General features: G+C 42.8%; 1 protein-coding gene across 8 annotated transcripts in view; it reads left to right on the forward strand.

Moving 5' to 3' along the window:
- zgc:172136 (uncharacterized protein LOC566376 homolog) overlaps positions 1–21,184 on the forward strand; it is a 114,462-nt gene that overhangs the window by 60,845 nt on the left and 32,433 nt on the right. For all 8 annotated transcript variants that reach the window (XM_048536602.2, XM_048536601.1, XM_048536597.1 and 5 more), the window contains 4 exons: positions 3,688–3,892; positions 9,580–9,670; positions 18,581–18,660; positions 19,740–19,816. In XM_048536602.2, coding sequence (XP_048392559.1) covers positions 3,797–3,892; positions 9,580–9,670; positions 18,581–18,660; positions 19,740–19,816 — 344 coding nt within the window. In that variant the 5' untranslated portion in view covers positions 3,688–3,796. The remainder of the gene's footprint in view (positions 1–3,687; positions 3,893–9,579; positions 9,671–18,580; positions 18,661–19,739; positions 19,817–21,184) is intronic.

Consider the following 21,184-nt stretch of genomic DNA (forward strand, 5'->3'; position numbering starts at 1 on the left):
TGTAGTAGGTAAGGCAGATGAACTTAGGGCTTGGATTAATACCTGGGAGTATGATGTTATTGCTATTACTGAGACTTGGTTGAGGGAAGGGCAAGATTGGCAGCAAAATATCCCGGGATAGAGAGGCAAGTAAAAGGGGTGGAGGAGTAGCATGACTGGTCAAAGACGATATCACAGCTGTGCTGAAGGAGGGCAATATGGAGGACTCGAACAGTAAGGCAATATGGGCAGAACTCAGAAATAGGAAGGGTGCGGTAACAATGTTGGGGCTGTACTACAGGCCTCCCAACAGTGAGCATGAGATAGAGGTACAAGTATGTAAACAGATTATGGAAAGCTGTAGGAGCAACAGGATGGTGGTGATGGGAGATTTTAATTTTCCCAATATTGACTGGGATTCACTTAGTGTTGGGGGTTTAGATGGAGCAGAATTTGTAAGGAGCATCCAGGGGGGGTTTTCTAGAGCAGTATGTAAATAGTCCAACTCAGGAAGGGGCCATACTGGACCTGGTGTTAGGGAATGAGCCCGGCCAGGAGGTTGAAGTTTCAGTAGGGGATTATTTTGGGAATAGTGATCACAATGCTATAAGTTTTAGAATACTGATGGACACTGACAAGAGTGGTCCTAAAGGAAGAGTGCTGAAGTGGGGGAGGGCCAACTATAGCAAAATTCGGCAGGAGCTGGGGAATGTGGAATGGGAGCAGATGTTTGAGGGTAAATCCACATTTGGTATGTGGGAGACTTTTAAGGAGAGCTTGATTAGAGTCGAGGACAGACATGTCCCTGTGAAAATGAGGGATAGAAAGGACAAGATTAGGGAACCATGGATGACAGGTGAAATTGTGAGACTAGCCAAGAAGAAAAAGGAAGCATACATAACGTCTAGGTGTCTGAAAACAGACGAAGCTTTGGAAGAATATGAGGAATGTAGGGTGAATCTAAAACAAGGAATTAAGAGGGCTAAAAGGGATGATGAAATATCATTAGCAAACAGGGTTAAGGAAAATCCCAAAGCCTTTTATTCATACATAATGAGCAAGAGGGTAACTTGAGAAAGGGTTGGCTCACTCAAGGACAAAGGAGAGAAATTATGCAAAGATTCAGAGAAAATGAGTGAGATTCTTGATGAGTACTTTGTGTCAATATTCACTGAGGAGAGGGACATGACAGATATTGAGGCTAGGGATAGATGTTTGATTACTCTAGGTCAAGTCAGCATAAGGAGGGGGGGAAGTGTTGGGTATTCTAAAAGGCATTAGGGTGGACAAGTCCCCAGGTCCAGATGGGATCTATCCCAGGTTGCTGAGGGAAGTGGGAGAGGAAATAGCTGGGGCCTTAACAGATATCTTTGCAGCATCCTTGAGCACGGGTGAGGTCCCGGAGGACTGAAGACTTACTAATGTTGTCCCCTTGTTTAAGAAGGTAGCAAGGATAATCCAGGTAATTATAGACCAGTGAGCCTGACGTCAGTGGTGGGGAAGCTGCTGGAGAAGATACTGAGGGATAGGATCTATTTACATTTGGAAGAAAATGGGCTTATTAGTAACAGGCAGCATGGTTTTGTGCAGGGAAGGTCATGTCTTACCAACTTGATAGAATTCTTTGGGGAAATGACAAAGTTGATTGATGAGGGAAAGGCTGCAGATGTCATATACATGAACTTCAGTAAGGCATCTGATAAGGTTCCCCATGGTAGGCTGATAGAGAAAGTGAAGTCACATGGGGTCCAGCATGTACTAGCTAGATGGATAGAGAACTGGCTAGGCAACAAGAGACAGAGAGTTGTAGTGGAAGGAAGTTTTTCAAACTGGAGACCTGTGACCAGTGGTATTCCACAGGGATCTGTGCTGCGACCACTGTTGTTTGTGATATACATAAATGATCTGGAAGAAGGTACAGATGATCTCATTAGCAAGTTTGCAGATGACACTAAGATTGGTGGAGTAGCAGATAGTGAAGGGAACTGTCGGAGAATGCAGCTGAATATAGATAGATTGGAGAGTTGGGCAAAGAAATGGCAGATGGAGTTCAATCCGGGCAAATGCGAGGTGATGCATTTTGGAAGATCCAATTCAAGACCGAACTATACAGTAAATGGAAAAGCCCTGGGAAAAATTGATGCACAGAGAGATCTGGGTGTTCAGGTCCATTGTTCCGTGGAGGTGACAACGCAGGTCAATAGAATGGTCAAGAAGGCATACGGCATGCTTTCATCCATTGGATGGGGTACTGAGTACAAGAGTTGGCAAGTCATGTTACAGTTGTATAGGACTTTGGTTCGACCACATTTGGAATACTGTGTACAGTTCTGGTCGCCACATTACCAAAAGGATGTGGATGCTTTGGAGAGGGTGCAGAGGAGGTTCACCAGGATGTTGCCTGGTATGGAGGGCATTAGGTACGAAGAGAGTTTGAGTAGATTAGGATTATTTACATTGGAAAGACGGAGGTTGAGGGGGAACATAACTGAGGCTTTCAAAATCATGAGGGGTATAGATAGGGTAGATAGTAGAAGCTTTTTCCCAGAGTGGGGGACTCAATTACTAGGGGTCACAATTTCAAGGTGAGAGGGGAAAAGTTTAAGGGAGATCTGCATGGAAAGTTCTTTACGCAGAGTGGTGGGTGCCTGGAACGCATTGCCAGTGGAGGTGGTAGAGGCCGGCACAATAGCGTCATTTAAGATGTATCTGGACATATACATGAATAAGCAGGGAACAGAGGGATACAGATCCTTGGGAAATAGGAGACAGGTTTAGATAGAGGATCTGGATCGGCACAGGTTTGGAGGGCCGACGGGCCTGTTCCTGTGCTGTAATTTTGTTTGTTCTTGTTCTTTGTTTTTATGTGTTTGTAGCAATAACTGATTTCAAAAGTATTATCAAACGGTGGCTTTTAAGCAGGTTCCACCTACATATGTTTCAACGGTGTAAGCCCCAGATACCCAACACAGGCTTTTTAAAACACTCTACCTTGACACTCAGCCACCCCTGTATCTGCCCCCAGTCTGGTCTAGGGTTGGTAAGACTGACTGGACCACACTTATCCAGTCGGGGGTGAGAATTGGGCCCAATGAGATGTTTTCTGCTTAGTGGTGAAAGTCCGGCCCTATGACTGGTGACCTCGGCTTTGAGGAAGGGCATGAGGTGTGAGGTTTTGACAGGGAACTCCAGTATTTGGGGCCCAGCTGGCTGAAGGTGTGGGTACCAAATGTGAGGCATGGGAAAGGAGGGATGACAAGGAGGCCCGAGCGAGAGCATTGCCAGACAACAGCTACTGAAGACCATTCTAGCAAACTATTCTTATAAAACAAAAGACATTCTGATAATCTGTTGACAGCTTTGAGGGAACAAAATTTTTTTTCTGAGAGCATTCTCCTGCAACCAACTACTCCTTTAATTCGATCTCTGACCAAACTTGTCATAGCACTCATCTCAAAATCTTATTTTGTTGCATGACATTTGTGCCAGTGCTGATGTAAGTTTGACTTGGGTTGCCAGAGTTCATTAAATACGTCTGCACTTCCTTCATTTTTCTTAGATGTCAGGTGTGATTATTATTGTCGGAAACACAGCATCTGTGGCTACGACTCCTTAATTGTGTTTCCCTCGACATGCCCACATCTGCACGTCCCAGTCCATTGCATGCTTTGTTTTAATTAATTAACATTGAAATGTGTCATTTGGCAGGGAAAATGAGTTCAGGCTGAATGTGGTCCTACATTTGGTGAAGAGAACATCATAACAGACTGGATTGGACCAGAGAGTAATTAAACTCTAAACTTCCCACAGTCCTGACATGAGCAAGCAGCTTTTCCAAAATAAGATGATGTCAGGCCAACGCATTGTTTCTGTACTTCTGCCAAACAAGGAACAACTTGAAGTTCTCATTGGGGTGAGTAAAAATTTCTTTGTGGTGACGAAAAGGAGCTGACCGCAGCTTAGCATTTATTGCAACAGGAGTATCGATCAATTTTATTTCTTGTTGTAAATCCTGAGGAGTTTCAGTATGGATGCTACACACACACACACACACACACACACACACACACACACACACACACACACACACACACACACACACACACACTCTTACTGTGCTACTTGGTAATGTTGAAAGACATGTCAATCACCTAACAGTTGGCTGTAATGCACTGAGGTATTCCTGTCTCCTGGACTGGCCACATTCTTATGATGCTGTGATAGCTACCGGTATTGCAGCAATTTAACAGCCTGGCTTAAATGTCAGGATCACTTTGGATCATAAACACAATCTGATACGAGCCAAGCACACATTCAGACTAGGATTTCCGTATTCTTGGCCTCTCTAACTTTAATTTTATGTTATATTTTCACATTTTATGCTTTTTTTGACGCTTAGTAATAGCGCCAAAGCAATATAATGTGAAATTAATATTTCATGCCTAGTTTTATATTTGTAAATACTTTTGATATGATTTACCTGTGACCTACTATGAAATTGCAGAAGCATTTTCTACACACCTAGTATTCAGTAGTCTGTAGAAGCTTCAATGCACTGTGACTGAAATGAGCAGATGTGCCATGAGGAATCCAGTTAGTAATTAATTAGTTGAGCATTAGTAAGAAAGTAATCTTAAAAGTCGATCTGAGCACCTCATTCTTTCTGCAGGACATCTACCCCTTCACAACCACCACTTCCTGATTGGAAGATGTGAATTTCACTTTCAGGAGCAAAGCTACGCTATTAAATAATGCGACATAGAAAAGATGAAGCAATGCCTCTGAGCTGGGCTTTCTGTTCAGAGGACTCTCTCCCTCATACCTGGCTTAAATGGAAGCATCTTCAATATTTAACAATTGTTCATTTTCTGATTTCAGTGGCCTTCTAGTTTGAGCTGCTCAGATATAAGGCAGTGTTTGGTTGGTGATAATGGCACCGAATGAAAACCCCAAAGACCCGGGCCGATGTTCTGGGAACATGGGTTTGAATCCCACCATGGCAGATCGTGAAAAGTCTGGAATAAAAAAATGTTTGCTTTTAAACATAAACATTTGATTCACTGATGTGTCTTGGGGAGGAGATCTTCTGTTTTTATCACATCTGGGTCCCTATGTGACTCCAGACGACAGCAATATGTTTGACTCCTAACTACACTTTGGGCAATTAAGGATGGGCAACAATTGATAATCTAATCTGTAAATGATATTTTTTAACAAGAGTGTTAGAGTGGCCCAAATCATTGGTCTACTTTATTTATTGCCATCTCCAGTGGAAATTGTTAAATAGTGGTGATCATAATACTTCATGTTTTAGGTTTGTTATGGAAAAGTAAAGAGATGGTCTCCATAAAAACGGTTTTGGATTAGGTGAAGGCAGACTTAAATAAGGCAGGATCTGGCCAAAGTAGACTTGGAACAGCTACTTCTGAATAAATCTGCAGCCGAGTAGTGGGTAGGTGGGGATGAAAATGTCAGGAGTACAGGCCCAACATGTTCTATTTGGGGTGAAACATAGCAGAACAAACCAAGAGATTCCTGGATGTCCCTGGATACTCAGATCTGGATAAGAAGGAGGCCTTTAACAGGTACAAATGGAACAAATCATGAAAGGCCCTAACAAGTTGTAGAAAGTGTGGGTGAACAAGCAATTAAGAAAGCAAAGAAGGGGCATGAAGAAATACTGGCAAGTAAGATCAGGGAGAATCCCAAGGTATTCTGCAAGTACATCATGGGGATGAGGATAACCAGGGAAAGAATAGGGCCCATTTGGAACCAGTGGGGCAATATATGCATGGAGCCAAAGGGTATTGATAGGTTATGAAATGAATACCTCACTTCTGTCATCACTCTGGAGAAAGAGGATATAGATACAGAATTTGAGGAGCGGGATTGCGAGGTTCTTGAGCAGATTGACTTAGGGAGTGAGGAGACATTGGAGGTTAAAAGTGGATAATTTCCTCGGTCTGGATGAGTTTTATCCCAGGCTATTTGGGGGGCAAGGGAGGAAATTACAAGGCCCTGGCCACAAGGGAGGTGCCAGAGGACTGAAGACAGCTAACGCGGCTCCACTTTTCTAAAAGAGCAGTAGGAATACATCAGAGAATTACAGACCAGTGGTTGCTGGGGAAGGTGCCGGGTGTGGTGGGGTTGGAGGGGAGTGTGGAGTGGATAAGGGAATCACGGAGAGAGTGGTCTCTCTGGAAGGCGGCATCTGCTCCCAGGATGACGCATTCCACTGCTGCACATCCCAGATGTCTGCGTTCTTCAAGGACCGCAACTTACCCCCCACAGTGGTAGAGAACGCCCTCGACCGTGTCTCCCGCATTTCCCGCAACGACATCCCTCACACCCTGCCCCCGCAATAACCGCGAAAAGATAATCCCCCTCGTCCTCACATACCATCCCACCAACCTCCGGATACAACGCATCATCCTCCGACACTTCCGCCATCTACAATCCGACCCCACCACCCAAGACGTTTTTCCATCCCCACCCTTGTCTCCCTTCCGGAGAGACCACTCTCTCCGCGACTCCCTTGTCCGCTCCACACTCCCCTCCAACCCCACCACACCCGATACCTTCCCCTGCAACCGCAGGAAATGCTACACTTGCCCCCACACCACCTCCTTCACCCCCATCCCAGTCCCCAAGATGACTTTCCATATCAAGCAGATGTTCACCTGCACATCTGCCAATGTGGTATACTGTATCCCACCTACTAACCGCATCCCGCCTCTTTGACCTGTCCGTCCTCCCCGGACTGGCCTATCCCCTCCCAACTCCCCACCTATACTCTCCTCTCCACCTATCTTCTCCTCTATCCATCTTCGGTCCGCCTCCCCCTCTCTCCCTATTTATTCCAGAACCCGCTCCCCATCCCCCTCTCTGATGAAGGGTCTAGGCCCGAAACGTCAGCTTTTGTGCTCCTGAGATGCTGCTTGACCTGCTGTGTTCATCCAGCTTCACACTTTGTTATCTTGGATTCTCCAGCATCTGCCGTTCCCATTATCTCTTATTGCTGTGATTGTAATTTGCTTGTTTTAATTCAATTCCGTATTGAGATCTATTAAAAGCAAAGACCTGTCAATTGGTTAAAGTGGTGGGGAGTACAGTCATTTGTTCTCTGTTTATTCCCCACATTCTCTTCTGCCCTCTCCCAGTGGTGGTTCTTTTTGTTGGGGTACAGTATTACAGATCTTGGCAACACTCTGTGACCAACTGCTGGGTCTTGAAGGGGCGTATTGGATGGCTATTCAGCTGAGTGTGGGAAGAATCAGAGGTGTTGTTGATCCTGTTTTTCCCTGGTGTTTCACTTCTGCAAGGTGTGGGGATTACTGAGCAGTACTTGGAGCCCTCGCTTGAAATTCTGTGTTAATGTTAACACTGGTTAAAGAGCCACATGTAACTCACACTGAGATAGTAAGAACTACCGATGCTGGAGTCAGACATAGCACAGTGTGGAGCTGGAGGAGCACAGCAGGACCGGGCAGTGTCAGAGGAGCAGGAAAGCTGACATTACAGGTTGGGATCCTTCTTCAGGAATCAGAGATGATTTCTGAGAAAATGCGATTTCTGAAGAAGGGCCCAGACACGAAATGTCAACTTGCGTGCTCCTCTGATGCTGCCTGACCCTACTATGCTCCTCCAGCTCCACACTGTGTTATCACATGCAACTCATCCTGCAGCCCAATGGTATCAATGTGGATTTCACCAACTTCAAAATCTCCCCTCCCCCTACTGCATCCCAAAACCAACTCAGCTTGTCCCCGCCTCCCTAACCTGTTCTTCCTCTCACCTATCCCCTCCTCCCACCTCAAGCTGCACCTCCATTTCCTACCTACTAACCTCATCCTGCCCCCTTGACCTGTCCATCCTCCCTGGACTGACCTATTATCCCCTCCCTACCTCCCCACCCATACTCTCCTCTCCACCTATCTTCTCCTCTCTCCATCTTCAGTCCGCCTCCCCCTCTCTCCCTATTTATTTCAGAATCCTCTCCCCATCCCCCTTTTCTGAAGAAGGGTCTAGGCCCGAAACTTCAGCTTTTGTGCTCCTGAGATGCTGCTTGGCCTGCTGTGTTCATCCAGCTCCACACTTCATTATCTCGGATTCTCCAGCGTCTGCAGTTCCCATTATCTCTCTCAACTCACCCTATCTTCTCCTTTTGGTTATTGTCTGAACTGCTGTGTATTTCCAGCATTTCATTTTTTATTCCCATTTTCAATGCTTGCAGGTTTCTTTAATGTCTAGGAAGAACTCTCCTCACTAGTTGGAGTTGTCTTGGCTTGACAATTACAGCCAATTGTTTCTTTTAGTTTTTATTTCTGCTCCTGTGTAGGAGCTATACGTGTACATTTTGTAACAATGTATGTCTTTGGTACATAATAATGAAGTCAAACATTGAAGTTGCTTGTTTGTATATTTTTAACCTAATTGTTTAGGAACTCTGCAGTGGTCTTTGAGCATTTTCTTTCATGCAATAGAGAAAGAAATATATACAATTTTATTGCATCTTGTTTGACCTTATGAGGCCATAAGACTCCGGTGCAGAAGTAGGCCATTCAGCCCATCAAGTCTGCTTTGCCATTCTATGAGATCCTGGCTGACCTGATAACTCTCCAAACAACTTTCTTGACTTATTCCCCATAATGGTCCATTCCATATAAACTTTACAGCCGTTGAATTATAGTCACTGCTGTAATGGTATGCATGTCATTCACAGACATGGTCATGTTGCTAACTTGCTCCAGTTAACACATGAATACTGCGATCCACCAACTAATGCACCTGTATCCTGACAGTGAGATTGGGATGCATATTTCAAAATGAATGCTCAGATCGAATGCATTAATTAACACTTCCTGTGTCCAGTTATAAATATTAATTCTTCTCACTGATCACATTGACAAGACTGCAACAGGTTAAGAATAGAATTTTTGCTGGTTCAAATTTGGAACTTGTAATGCAGGGGAGAAGAGCCTTGTTCAATGTGAACACCAAATATCTTTTTGTTGGGGTATAGTACTACTATCGGCATCGCGGACTTCCAGTAAAATACTACACGTGCTTCACCCACAACAGCACAGCAACCTTCAGCCAGTGAATTGTCTGGGATTGACAGTGACTGCAAACAGCAACTATTGGAGCTGCCTTCAGAAGGAACCGAGTGGAATCTGAACACCCTGATTAACTTGGGTCCCTGACAGCCCACAGGCACTAGAGTTAATTACCCTGGCCATCCAGGCTGGACTGAAACACTCATTCAAGTTAGAATGGGCATCTGTTCAGTCTGAAGACACATAAAGGTGCATATGATGACTTTCAGCACGTAAATCTGTTACCTGTACCTTCTAAACTTTGAAATGGCAATAACTGCTCAGGGCTCGCAGCGATGGTTACTAGTATAGATTATAAATTACACATTGCCAATTACTGTTTTTGTTTTCCCTCAGGTTTTTAGGGTATTAGACTGCTTTGTTAATCTTCTTCAGTTGCTGAGAGTGTGTACTGCTTTAGTGTCATTTAGAGTTGGAGGCAGGCTGACCAGGAAACTCTTTTCATTGTGCCTCCCCGACTCTGACATGTTTATTTATTTTGTAGGTAAAAGCTACAGGCCAGGATCTCTACAATCAAGTCTGTGATATGCTGAAGATCAGGGAGGGTCACTTCTTTGGTCTGAGTGTGGTGCAAAGTAAGATGTGATTCAATATTCTCCAGTTTTGTTTGTAAGAAAATAAGTGGGTCTCCAGAGAGTGAAATGGCCAAAGGATAATTCCAATCTATTCCTTGTTTTATTTTATTCATTTATGGTAGCATTAGATAATTATTTGCTCAGCTTGTCTGTAGCGTTTATGATCGGTCTAAACATTTATTTTTCTATGGGTTTTACTTATTAAAAACACAGCCGGATTCCACTATTTCCCATTGGGGATTAGAAATAACTGTATGGAGGCCAATATCCTGTAACCAAATTACCGTTTATTTACATGTGCACTGGCTGCGACCAGGCAGCTTTGATTGATGAGACTCACAGAATATAAAATCTGTCAGCCAGGGCTCCCTGATTGGCCTGGTTTAATCAACCCTAATCAAGGATCTCATAGTCAATAAGATCCGCCTGGTTCCAATCACTACAATGTTTATAGCTGTACTATAATGACTGAGTGCAAATACTTGAAAATTTATAAAATAGTAACAGTAGTAGACCATTCAAAATGTAGAGCCTGCTCTAGTAAAATAATACAAGCAACTACAGATGCTGGCGATCTGAAACAAAACGAGAAATTGCTGGAAAAACTCAGCAGGTTTGGCATCATCAGTGGAAGAGAGCACAGATAACATTTCGAGTCCAGTGACTCTTCATCAGAACTGTCAACAGCTAGAAAAAGTGATATTTACAGTGAAGACTATGTTGAGGAACGCAACAGATGGAGATGGAGCTCAGAGAGAGATATATGAAACTGAATTATTGATAGTAGGCCAGGTGAGAAGAGAAGCTTGGTAAATGATAATAAGGTTTAGAATTGGAGAGACCAGGAGAGCTGTACCGAAAGCAACCCGTGTAATGTGATAATAGATCGAAGAGCATGTGAGAAGGGGTGATTGTTAAAAGCAACCAGCGTCATAATAAGACCGGATGTGGGGTGGCTGAAAAAAACATGGAATGATGGAATCAGGCTCCAAAGTTATTGAAAACCTGATATTGAATCCTAGAGCCTGCAGGGTCCCCAAGTGGAAAATGAGATGTTGTTCCTCGAGTTTGTGCTGAGGCTCACTGGAACACTGCAACAGGCCTGTGGCAATAATTCTGGGATGGGAACACGGTGGTGTGTTGAAGTAGCAGGCTACTGGAAGCTGAGGTTCATTCCTGCAGATAGAATGTGGGTGTTCTACAAAGTAGTCACCAAGCTTGCTTTTCATCTCTCCAACATTGAGGAGATCACACTGTGAATAGCGAATGAAGGGTATCTGTGTGAAGTTGGCACAATCTCTCCATGTCTGCATGGGTTTCCTCCCAAAGTCAAAAGATGTGCAGGCTAGGTGGATTAGTCATGTGAAACACAAGGTTACAGAGATGGGGATAGGGTCTGCTTAGGATGCTCTTCAGAGGGTTGATGTGGACTTGATGGGCTGAATGGCCTGCTTCCACATCGAAGGATTCTGTGAAGTACAGGTAAATCATTGCTCTGTTTGGAAGGTATGTCTGGGGCCTTGGAGAGTGGAGGAATATATGTGCAGATGTTACACCTTCTGCAATCACACGGAAAGATGATGTGGGGGTGTGAGGAGGTGTTGGAAATTAGATTAGAATCCCTACAGTGTGGAAACAGGCCCTTCGGCCCAACAAGTCTACACCGCCCCTTGAAGCATCCCACCCAGACCCATCCTCCTATAACCCTCACACCCCTGAACACTACGGGCAATTTAGCACGGACAATCCACCTAACCGGCACATCTTTGAACTGTGGGAGGAAACCGGAGCACCCGGAGGAAACCCACGCAGACACGGGGAGAATGTGCAAACCCCACACAGACAGCCACCCGAGGCTGGAATTGGACCTGGGTCCCTGGCGCTGTGAGGCTGCAGTGCTAACCACTGAGCCACCGTGCCGACCCAATGGAGGAGCAATGGATCAGAGTGTCTTGGAGGGAACAGTTATTGCGAAGAGCTGCCAAGGGAAAGGAGGGCAATATGAGTCTTGTCGTGGTATCCCATTGGAGGTGCCGTATAATCCATTATATGCAAAGGCTGATGGGTGATAAGTGAGGACCTGGGGATCCTATCATTGGTGTGGGAAGGAAGGGAAGAAATGATGGTAAAAGAGTGGGAAATGAGTCAAACATTGACTAAAGGGCCTTGTCGACCGCACAGTAATGGGGAATCCTTTTTTGTTTGAGGAAGGAGGTGGCTGTTTCTGAGGCCTCCCTGCTGAAGATAGTGCCGTTATAACCGATAAGGCAGAAGCAGAGAAACCCACCCCCCCCACATTTGGTCTTGTTGTGACCTGGGCTATTTTTAGCACAGTCAACCCTTCTCTCAACTCCTTGGCCTATTAACAAGGGGTGGGGGGCTCCCTTGGCTGGAACATGTAATTAAGGTACAGATCAGCCAATATCTTGTGAAATGGTGCAGCAGGTGTGAGGGGTTGAATTTAAAGTTCCCAAAACAATCTAACTTTAAAGCCTAAGTGATATGATTCAGGGAAATGTACAACTATAAATTTGACCGTTTTTGAACCTTTTGCTGGGGCGTACGGTACCACAAACATGGCCTCTTCCAGGACATTGTTTGAGTTGCCTTTCTGCGTTTTGCAGTTGCTTGTTTTGGACATTACAGCCAGTCTAGATCTCGACTTTTCCAAAAACATCAGTAGGGATCTGTCTTATTCAGCAACCAGTGACAAGATGTCGTGTTGTTTAGTAATGCTCTTTAACTCACAAATACTGAGACCTATTCCCTTTGCAGTAACAATCTGGTACTCAGCACAAAGCAGGAACTGAACTGGGATCTATTTAGGCCACAGGACATGTTCATTGGGTCAGCTGAAGTTACATTCGCGCAGGGGAAGGCCATTGCTTGGTTTATTATTTGAGTCCATAGAGTGTGAACTGTTGTGGTACAGTTGTAGTGTTCTTGTCTCTGAGCTAGGAAGCAAGGGCTCAAGTCCCACCTGTCCCAGAGGTGTGTTGTTACAGGTTAGTTTTAAAATAAATATATTAAAGAGGAGTCCTACACAGTAAGGCAGTGTTGCAAAAAACTTGAGCACATTTCAAGAGACAGTTGTGACAAGAATTGGGTAGAGTCAGGAGAAATATTTCTGCAGCCTTACATTCTGTTGGAAAACAATGTATTCCAAATAAAGGATTTTCCTTCCACATCTGGTTTTCAGGAGTATAACAGAACACAGCCATAGGTTCTGTTGACCAGGACAGGAACTATAGCTAAATTGCTTCTTTTGGGTCTGCATTACTTATGGGGTCAGGTTAGACAAGAGGAGTGGATGGAATATTGGCACAGTAGCTAGCACTGCTGCCCTACAGTGTCAGGGACCCAGGTTTGATTCCAACCTTAGGCCGTTGCCTGTGTGGAATTTGCACATTTTTTCCCGTGTCTGCATGGGTTTCAAAGATGAGCAGGTTAGGTGGACTGGCCGTGGGAATTTCAGAATTTCAGGGATAGGGTAGGTAGTGGGTCTGGATTGGTTGCCGTTTGAAAGGTCAGCGTAGACTTGATGGACTGAATGGCCCTACTTCCGCACTAGGGATTCTGTGACTCTGGGGAAAGAAAGAGACAACATTTTGAATTTGAATCGTGTTGCACTGGGGAAGTGGAATTCGTAAAGCACTGTGACAACTTAGTATCTGTCTATCAGAGACTGCTTAACAACTTCAGATATAATGTTACTGAGGCTGTAATTTTAAACTCTTTAAAGCTAAACAAGATGTACGGCTATTATTGAAATAAATTATTCTCTTCTGTCACAACACATCACAAATATGAAGCTCAGTGGTATGTTCATTAAGTCTGGAATGTAGGTAGCATTCCTTTAATCAGAGGAGATGAATCAAATTGTAGATCATGTTGCTTTAAGACAGTGACTTTGTACCTTTTTTTTGGTGATCTGCCTTCTCCTGGCTGTGATAGCTCTTTGAGGATATGGCTCAATGAGCTATGTCATCCTTTTGATCTTCCAGTCAAAAGGCCATGCTTTCTATGTAAACCTAAGTATTCAATCATAAGGCCCTCGTAGATCAGTGTGACAACCACATCAGGCGTTTCCACAATGTGTTCCATGAATTTCTCTCATTCAGCCTTCTTTTTATCTTCTGGGGTGTTCCCATTTAAAATTACCAACAGCAAAGCTTTGGTTTTAAGCCAGATCAAAGGTTACTTTATTACCAACTAATGATGAAAGTTGCTAAGATTTTTAAAAAGAAAAGTACAGTGATTAACTAAAGTATGGGTACAAATATTAAAAAGTTAAAAAGGCATCCCGACTTGTGGGGTACTTTAAGGATTAACACTTGGGTCCAACTATCAATGTCAGTGATTTTGGATTTGGGGACCAAGTGTAGTACTGTACTTCCAAACTCGTGGATAGTGAATGGAGGTGTATATTGTGAGGAAGAGATAAGGCAGCTTCGGGAGAGTTTGAACAAGCTTAGTGATTGGGTAAGAATATGGCAGATGGAGTATAATGTGGAGAAATGTGAGGTTTGATAGAAGTATCAGATGAGCAGGGTAATCGTCAACGGTAAGAGACTGGAAAGTGTAGATGCACAAAGTGTAGATGTTCAAAGTGAGAGGAGGGAAGTTTAAGGGAGATATACATGGAAAGTTCTTTACGCAGAGGGTGGTGGGTGCCTGGAACGCGTTACCAGTGGAGGTGGTAGACGCAGACACGATAGTGTCTTTTAAGACGTACCTGGACAGGTACATGGATGGGCAGGGAGCAAAGGGATACAGAACCTTAGAAAATAGATGACAGGTTTAGACAGAGGGTCTCGATTGGTGCAGGCTTGGAGGGCCGAAGGGCCTGTTCCTATGCTGTAATTTTCTTTGTTCTTTGTTCTGGGACCCAGGTGTCTTTGTCGATAAACCATGGAAGGCTAACATGCAAGTGCATCAAGCTATTAGGAATGCTAACAGAATGTTAGCCTTTATCACAAAAGGGTTTGAATCTAGGAGTAGTGAAGTCTAACTTCAATTGTAAAGGAGCTTCGTTAGACTGCACCTGGAATAATGTGTGCAATTTTAGTCCCGCTATCTACAAAAAGAAACTATTGCCGTAGAGGGAGTGCAGTGAAGGTTTCACCAGACTTGTTCCTGGGAAGGCGAGACTGTCTTGTGAAGAGAGATTGGATAAACTGGGCTTGTATTCTCCAGTGTTTCAAAGAATGAGATGTTATTTCATCATACTTCAATGGATTGTCAGGATACATTCAGGTAAGATGTTTCCCTTGGTTTGAAACAAGGTGTACAATTTAAAAATTTGGGGAATACCACTTAGGCCTGAGATGAGGAGAAGCCTTTTCACTCAGACAGTTGTGAACCTTTGGAATTCTGTACCACAGACAGATGTGGAAGCCCAGCCTTCGAATGTGTTTAAGGTTAGAGACTGATAGATTTCTGATTCCCAGTGGTTTACAGGGTTATGGGAATGGGGTCGATAAATGTCAAATCAGCCAAGACAGAATTGAATGGTGTGACAGGTTCGGTGGGCTGAATGGCCTAGTCCTGTTCTTGTATTCCTATATTGGGACAGATAAAAGATCTTATATAAAAGAGAAAAATAAGATCAGTCTGCTATTGTTGCAAGTCTTTACTTGCTTGAAGATTTCCCTTTCTGAGGTGCAGTCCGGTTCAGAGATGTGATGTTGGGTTGTTAGAGATTTTGTGCACAGGTGGACTCAGTAAATATAGCAGGGTTTAACAGAGAGAAAGAGAGAGAGAGGGGAGGTTTCTTGTTCTTCTCTAGTGATGTGGTTGTGGCATTTTGTTCATCTATGCTTTTCTGCCAGAACAGCAGTTGATTTATGATTGCCTTTCTCCTTATCATCCCTATGGCTGAGAATTCTTTCTGAGGATGTTTCTCACTTTTCTTTCCTGGGAAGTTCTGACAAAATTATATCACATCCTGTATTGTCACAACCAAAGCAATATGGTTGCTATATTAACTTTGGTCAATCATTATTCCACAAAGCAAGGCCAGTTATGCTGGAATTCTCTCTGATGCCCTTCCAGTCTGCTCTCCCTGTGTCTCTTTGCTCGCAGAAGCTCTGAATTCTCACTTTATCGAATCCATTTGAATTCTAAACATATCACTTTGTGGTTGATTCTGAGCTAAAGCATTAGTCTGCCTGTTTTTTTTTCGCTGCATTGAATCAAAAAGAACAGTCATGTGACTTCTAGGAAGCACTTTTCAGAGTTATGTCCATTTTAGCCACCCTTATGAAATACATAATTTTATAATTACACAATCTAATTCCAACCTTGTGTTACATTATTGCCTGCTCCCTTTCAAGGTAAGGATCAGGAGATGGTGATGGGAACAGGAGCACTGACTGATATTTTTAAATGTTTTAATTTTAAATCTTGCACTAGCTTAACTAATTCCAGCACCCTGTACTGCCCTAAATACAACCCAAGACTTCAGCCTTAGTTGAAACTTGCTAACTAAAGTAATAATCAAACCTGAGACCATCTTTGTCCCCTGTGGATCAAGAAGTTTGAGCTTTCACGTATTAATGGTAAAGCAACTCACAGTGCTGAATGTGCTGTCAGTTTACATGTTAAATATTTGTAACAACAGCAACTAGAGGAATGGTGATAAGAGTAATGTGATGGGATGGAATAAAAGTCAGTGTGACTGGCTTTTCCTACAGTGTTCCTGGAAAGTGAAAGCTTCATGCTCTCAAAAGCATGAATTGGGATTTGCCTGCTCAAATTTATTGGTCTTTCGGCGAGTTTTAGTCCTGAAGGATGGAATTTGGTGGAAAATTCAGTGCTGTGTTATACTGCTCCTTTTGAATCCGGTCCAGTGCAGGGCAATGGACAGCAAGACTCTCGCACTGGCACCTGTCGGTTGTGATTTCTGCTCCAGCCCAGTTGGTGACCTGCTTTTGAAACTGCCCCTTCATTCCCAGACATTCTTTTCCAATCTGGTGGCGTCCATTCAGCTGCACTCTGAGATAGTAAGAACCGCTAATGCTGGAGTCTGAGATAACACAGTGTGGAGCTGGAGGAACACAGCAGGCCAGGCCGGAGGGTCCCAACCCGAAAGGTCAGCTTTCCCGAAAGGTCAGCTTTCCTCCTACTCTGATGCTGCCTGGCCTGCTGTGTTCCTCCAGCTCCACACTGTGTTATCTCAGCTGCCACTCTGGCAGGGTGCTTGTCCTTCTTGTTACGGACATCACTCTGTCACTCCAAAGAAGGGGTTTGAGGAGAAATCTTCCCACTCTGCAAGTGATGGGAGCCTGAAATTTCCTGCCTGAAAGGGTGGTGGGCTCAGAAACTCTCAGTTCATTTAAGCAGTATTTAGATATTCATTTGCATTGCCTTAGGCTTCAGAGCTGTGGACCAAAAGCTTGAAAGTGGAGTTAGCATGCCCAGATCTCTGTTGACTGGCACAGACCTGGTGGGCTAAATGGTCTCTGTTTCTGTGCTATAACAATCAGTGATGTTGTATAGGTGCTTCTGAATGGCCTGTGTCATTGTACTTCTTTGCATGAGTTTAATTTGACAAAAATTAATATTTTCAACTGCACAAATCCTTTTTTTTTCAACTGCACAAATTCTATTTTTTTTCAATTGCACAAATTCTGTTTTTTGAAGTGCTTACTGACTAACACTTGCTGGTCATTCAGTTCACTTGCAGTGAAAGTCTGGAAATCGCTTCTTTCCCTGGATAAAATGAATTGACTTTTCAAAGTGATTGTGGATTTAGAATTCTGATTAGTTGGAAGTGAGTTGGAAGAGAGCTTGTGTATTTGTATTCAAATCAGAAGTGTGCTCAATTGTACATTTTTGTGCTTTCCCGTGAACCAGCCCTCCAATTCTGACTGCGTTTCTTGATTATTTATGAATCTCCCTCGGGCTGTAGGATAAGCAGCTGAAAGCTCTGTCTCGTCAGGAAAATGATGTGTAAAAGAAACTCCTGATGCTGAAGGCTAGTAAACAAAAGCAGAAGACATGCTGCAAAATAGCCTTTCAGGGAATCCTGTTACAAGGCCAGGATGTAATTGCATTTAGCTGGACAGTCTCTGGAAAAAGTTCCGGAGAAGAATTAGATGTGTACTTGTCTGTTGAGATTCTCCAGCATTTATTATTAATCTGTGAAGCAGCCAAAATGGTAACAGCTAACTTTCTATGCATTTGCTAAGAGGATAATTTAGGATTTGGTGATTAATATCGGTGGAATGGAAAGTATGCAAAAAAAGTGTAACAATTATGTTACAGTTCAAAATATTTAGTTTTTAATGTTAACTAGTGAATGTTCAATTGATCATTAAATATTTTAAAGAAGTATTGCTGGGCTTAATCAGAAATGACTAAGGGTAATGGAAGTTGATGTGAGGTTGTAAAGTGTTGTACTATTATGATTAAGCAGAACATTTTCAACAGACCCAAGGAAACTACTTGGCGGAAGGACTGAGTAAAGGTTAAGCAGTGACTAGTTTAGAGAAATAGCTTATGGGTGATAACTGAGTGTGGAGCACATTTTGAATGACAGGGAAGGGCTTTTGCTTTCTTCCCCCTGTTTGCCTTTGACTCTACACAGTTCCACAGGGGCTGCTGATGGCTGTTTGCCACGCTGGCCGCCAATACCTTGGCGAAAGAGTAAAATTGCAAATTCCGTGCCTTCCCCAATTCACTACTGCTGCCACGGTCACTCATTCTCCTGTGCAGGAACTAGGCCAAGGGTATTCAGTTGCAGAAAGCATTCCAGCCAAGATGGATTCATTGAGCATTTTAACACCTCTGTTATTTGCAAAGTGACCTCCGTATTTCTTGTTCACATTGGAACATATGCTGCACAGTGATTTGGGCTGCACTGCCCTTCATTCTTTCTGAGTAAGAATGTTTACTTTCATTTTTTAGACAATGAACATGTTTTCATGGACTTGGAACAGAAACTCACTAAATATTTCCCCAAGGAATGGAAGAAAGAAATGAGCAAAGTAAGCTTTATTATTATTTGGCGATGGTGACTTGTGGCTGTATTTCAATCATGATGTTGGCCTGATTTGTGGATTTTTGTTTTGTAACTGAAGCGGTTTAAATTAAAATACTGTCTCTAGGCACTTTTCTTAAAAAAAAATTGAGAACTCGATGGCATAATAATTTTGTGTATCTGTGTGTGAACATACTTAGTCACAAAAGACCACAGATATTGTTGTTACATTAGTGGGTGACAATTGATCACATAGCATGAGGAGCCCAATTCCACGTTAAGAGTGGGGTAATATTCCTGGAGCAGGACCTCTCTGTAAACCAGTGCAGTTGGTACATGTTTTCTTGATTTGTTTTATTATTATCACAAGTATCTAGATACAGTGAAAAGTTTTGTTATTGCGTCCAGTATAGACAGATCATACCATACAAAGTGCACAAGGATAATAGAACAGAGCGAGGAATGCAATGGCACAGAAGCGGAGAAGGTGCACAAAGTGTGAGATAAACTTGAATTTAAAATTTGAGATCCATTCAGAAGTCTGATAGCAGACAGGAATAAGCTGTTCTTAAATCTGTTGGTACGTATGTTTAAGTTTTACATCTTCTGCCTGAGGGACGAGATTAGAAGAGATTATAAGATAACTGACCCCAACTGCACATTTTGGACTAAAATCAAATTTTGGAATCAAATTTGCAAGTCAGAGGGTATGACATGCAGTGCATTTGGGTCCTTCAGTTGAATCTCAACAGCTGTTGCTTCAATAGCATCTTTAATCATCTTCTGTAGTCCTGCTTTTGAGACTTAATTTCCAAATATGATATGCTTGAGATGTTTTGTTAATGGTAAAAGTGCTTGGTAGCTGAGAAATTTGCTACAAATCAAACCAGGTATATAAAAGTAGAGAACTTAAACAGAAGTGAACAGATATAAAGCTGCGTAATTATGTGAAACAGCCCCCTCCCCCCACCCCACCCCAACCACTGTGGCTTAGGTTAAAATCGAAGCTTTAATCGTGGAAGAAATCTATTAGAATGTTCCACTGACGCTGCCTCTTTCTTTGTTCCCCTTTTCCTTTTTTAATAGAACAATGAAAAGTTCGGTGCTCCATTCGTGGTTTGCTTCAGGGTGCAGTATTATGTTGAAAATGGAAAAGTAATGAGGTAGAGTTCCTATTATGTTGTTGAATTCGAAAACAAAGTGAGTGCATTCTGCACTCTATTCCGTGACTATTTCCATGGAACACTTTCCATGGTCAAACCTTAATAACAAAATAATTGCTGTATAATTATTTTCCTGTGAAACTGAAGAGTGTTGGTAATATATTTGCATTTGGGTATTGCTGAAAAACGATGCAGGCAGTACAAAAATCTGTGGCAAAATATATTGGGAAAATTTGTAATAACTCCCAAAAATGGGGTAAACCCACATTTACATTGACAATCAATTGAGGACAATTAGCCAGGGTTGTACCAGCACACTTATGCATACTGGAAGCTACATGTATTAACGCTCAAAGCCCTGATCTTTGCACAGTGAAAAATAAACATCCCCTGGTCAATCCACCTGGTTTGAATTCTAAACAAAGCCTGGCAGTTAACTGTCAATCATCACTAAATGCTTTATTCTTCATGGCAATGCCTCTGTCAATCAGAATCCACTTGCCAACCAATCAGCACTCTTGTACAATAAAAAAAAGTTGTTAGAATTATAGCATTTTACAGCACTGAATTTGTTCGGTGTGAGCAGGATGGTCTTTTTTAAAACAATATGTAAATAGTATGGATTGGACCATGCTAAACTGGTATTGGGGAACGATCCCGGCAAAGTGGTTGAAGTCTATGCATTTCAGGAACAGTAACCGTAATTCTTTAAGTTTTAAGTTACTTATGGAAAAGAATAAGAGTAGTCCTTGAGTGAAATTACTGAACTGGGGGTAAGCTAAATACCATAGTATTGGGCAAGAACTGGGAAATATAGATTGGGGGCAGCTATGTGAGGGTAAATCCACATCTTCATGTGGGATTCTTTCAAAGACTAGGTGATTAGAGTTCAGGACCAGCGTGTTGCTGTGAAAATGAAGGACAGGGGTGGCAAGATTGGGAACCTTGGATGCAAAGAGAAATTAAGAGCTCAGTCAAAAAGAAAAAGGATTTAGGAAAATTAGACAGTTAGAGCCCTCAAAGAATATGAAAAAAGCAGGAAATAACTTAAATAAGGAGCTAGGAGAGTTAAAAGGGGCCAAGAAATGTCCTTGGAATACAGGATTACGGAAAATCCCTACATGTTTTATACATGTATAAAGAACAAGAGGGTAGCTAAGGAGAAGATAGGTTCATTCAAGGACAAAGGAGGAAATTTATTTGTGGAGCTGGAGGAAATGGATGAGGTCCTTAATGAATATTTTGCATTGGCATTCACAAAGGAGAGTGAAATTGTAGATGGTGAGTCTCGGAAGCGGGGTCTTAATATTCTAGGATATGTTGATATAAAAAAGGTGTTGGGTATTTTGAAAAGCATTGAGGTAGACC

This window comes from Stegostoma tigrinum, chromosome 9 (genome assembly GCF_030684315.1).
Source record: "Stegostoma tigrinum isolate sSteTig4 chromosome 9, sSteTig4.hap1, whole genome shotgun sequence".
Classification (NCBI taxonomy): Eukaryota; Metazoa; Chordata; class Chondrichthyes; order Orectolobiformes; family Stegostomatidae; genus Stegostoma; species Stegostoma tigrinum.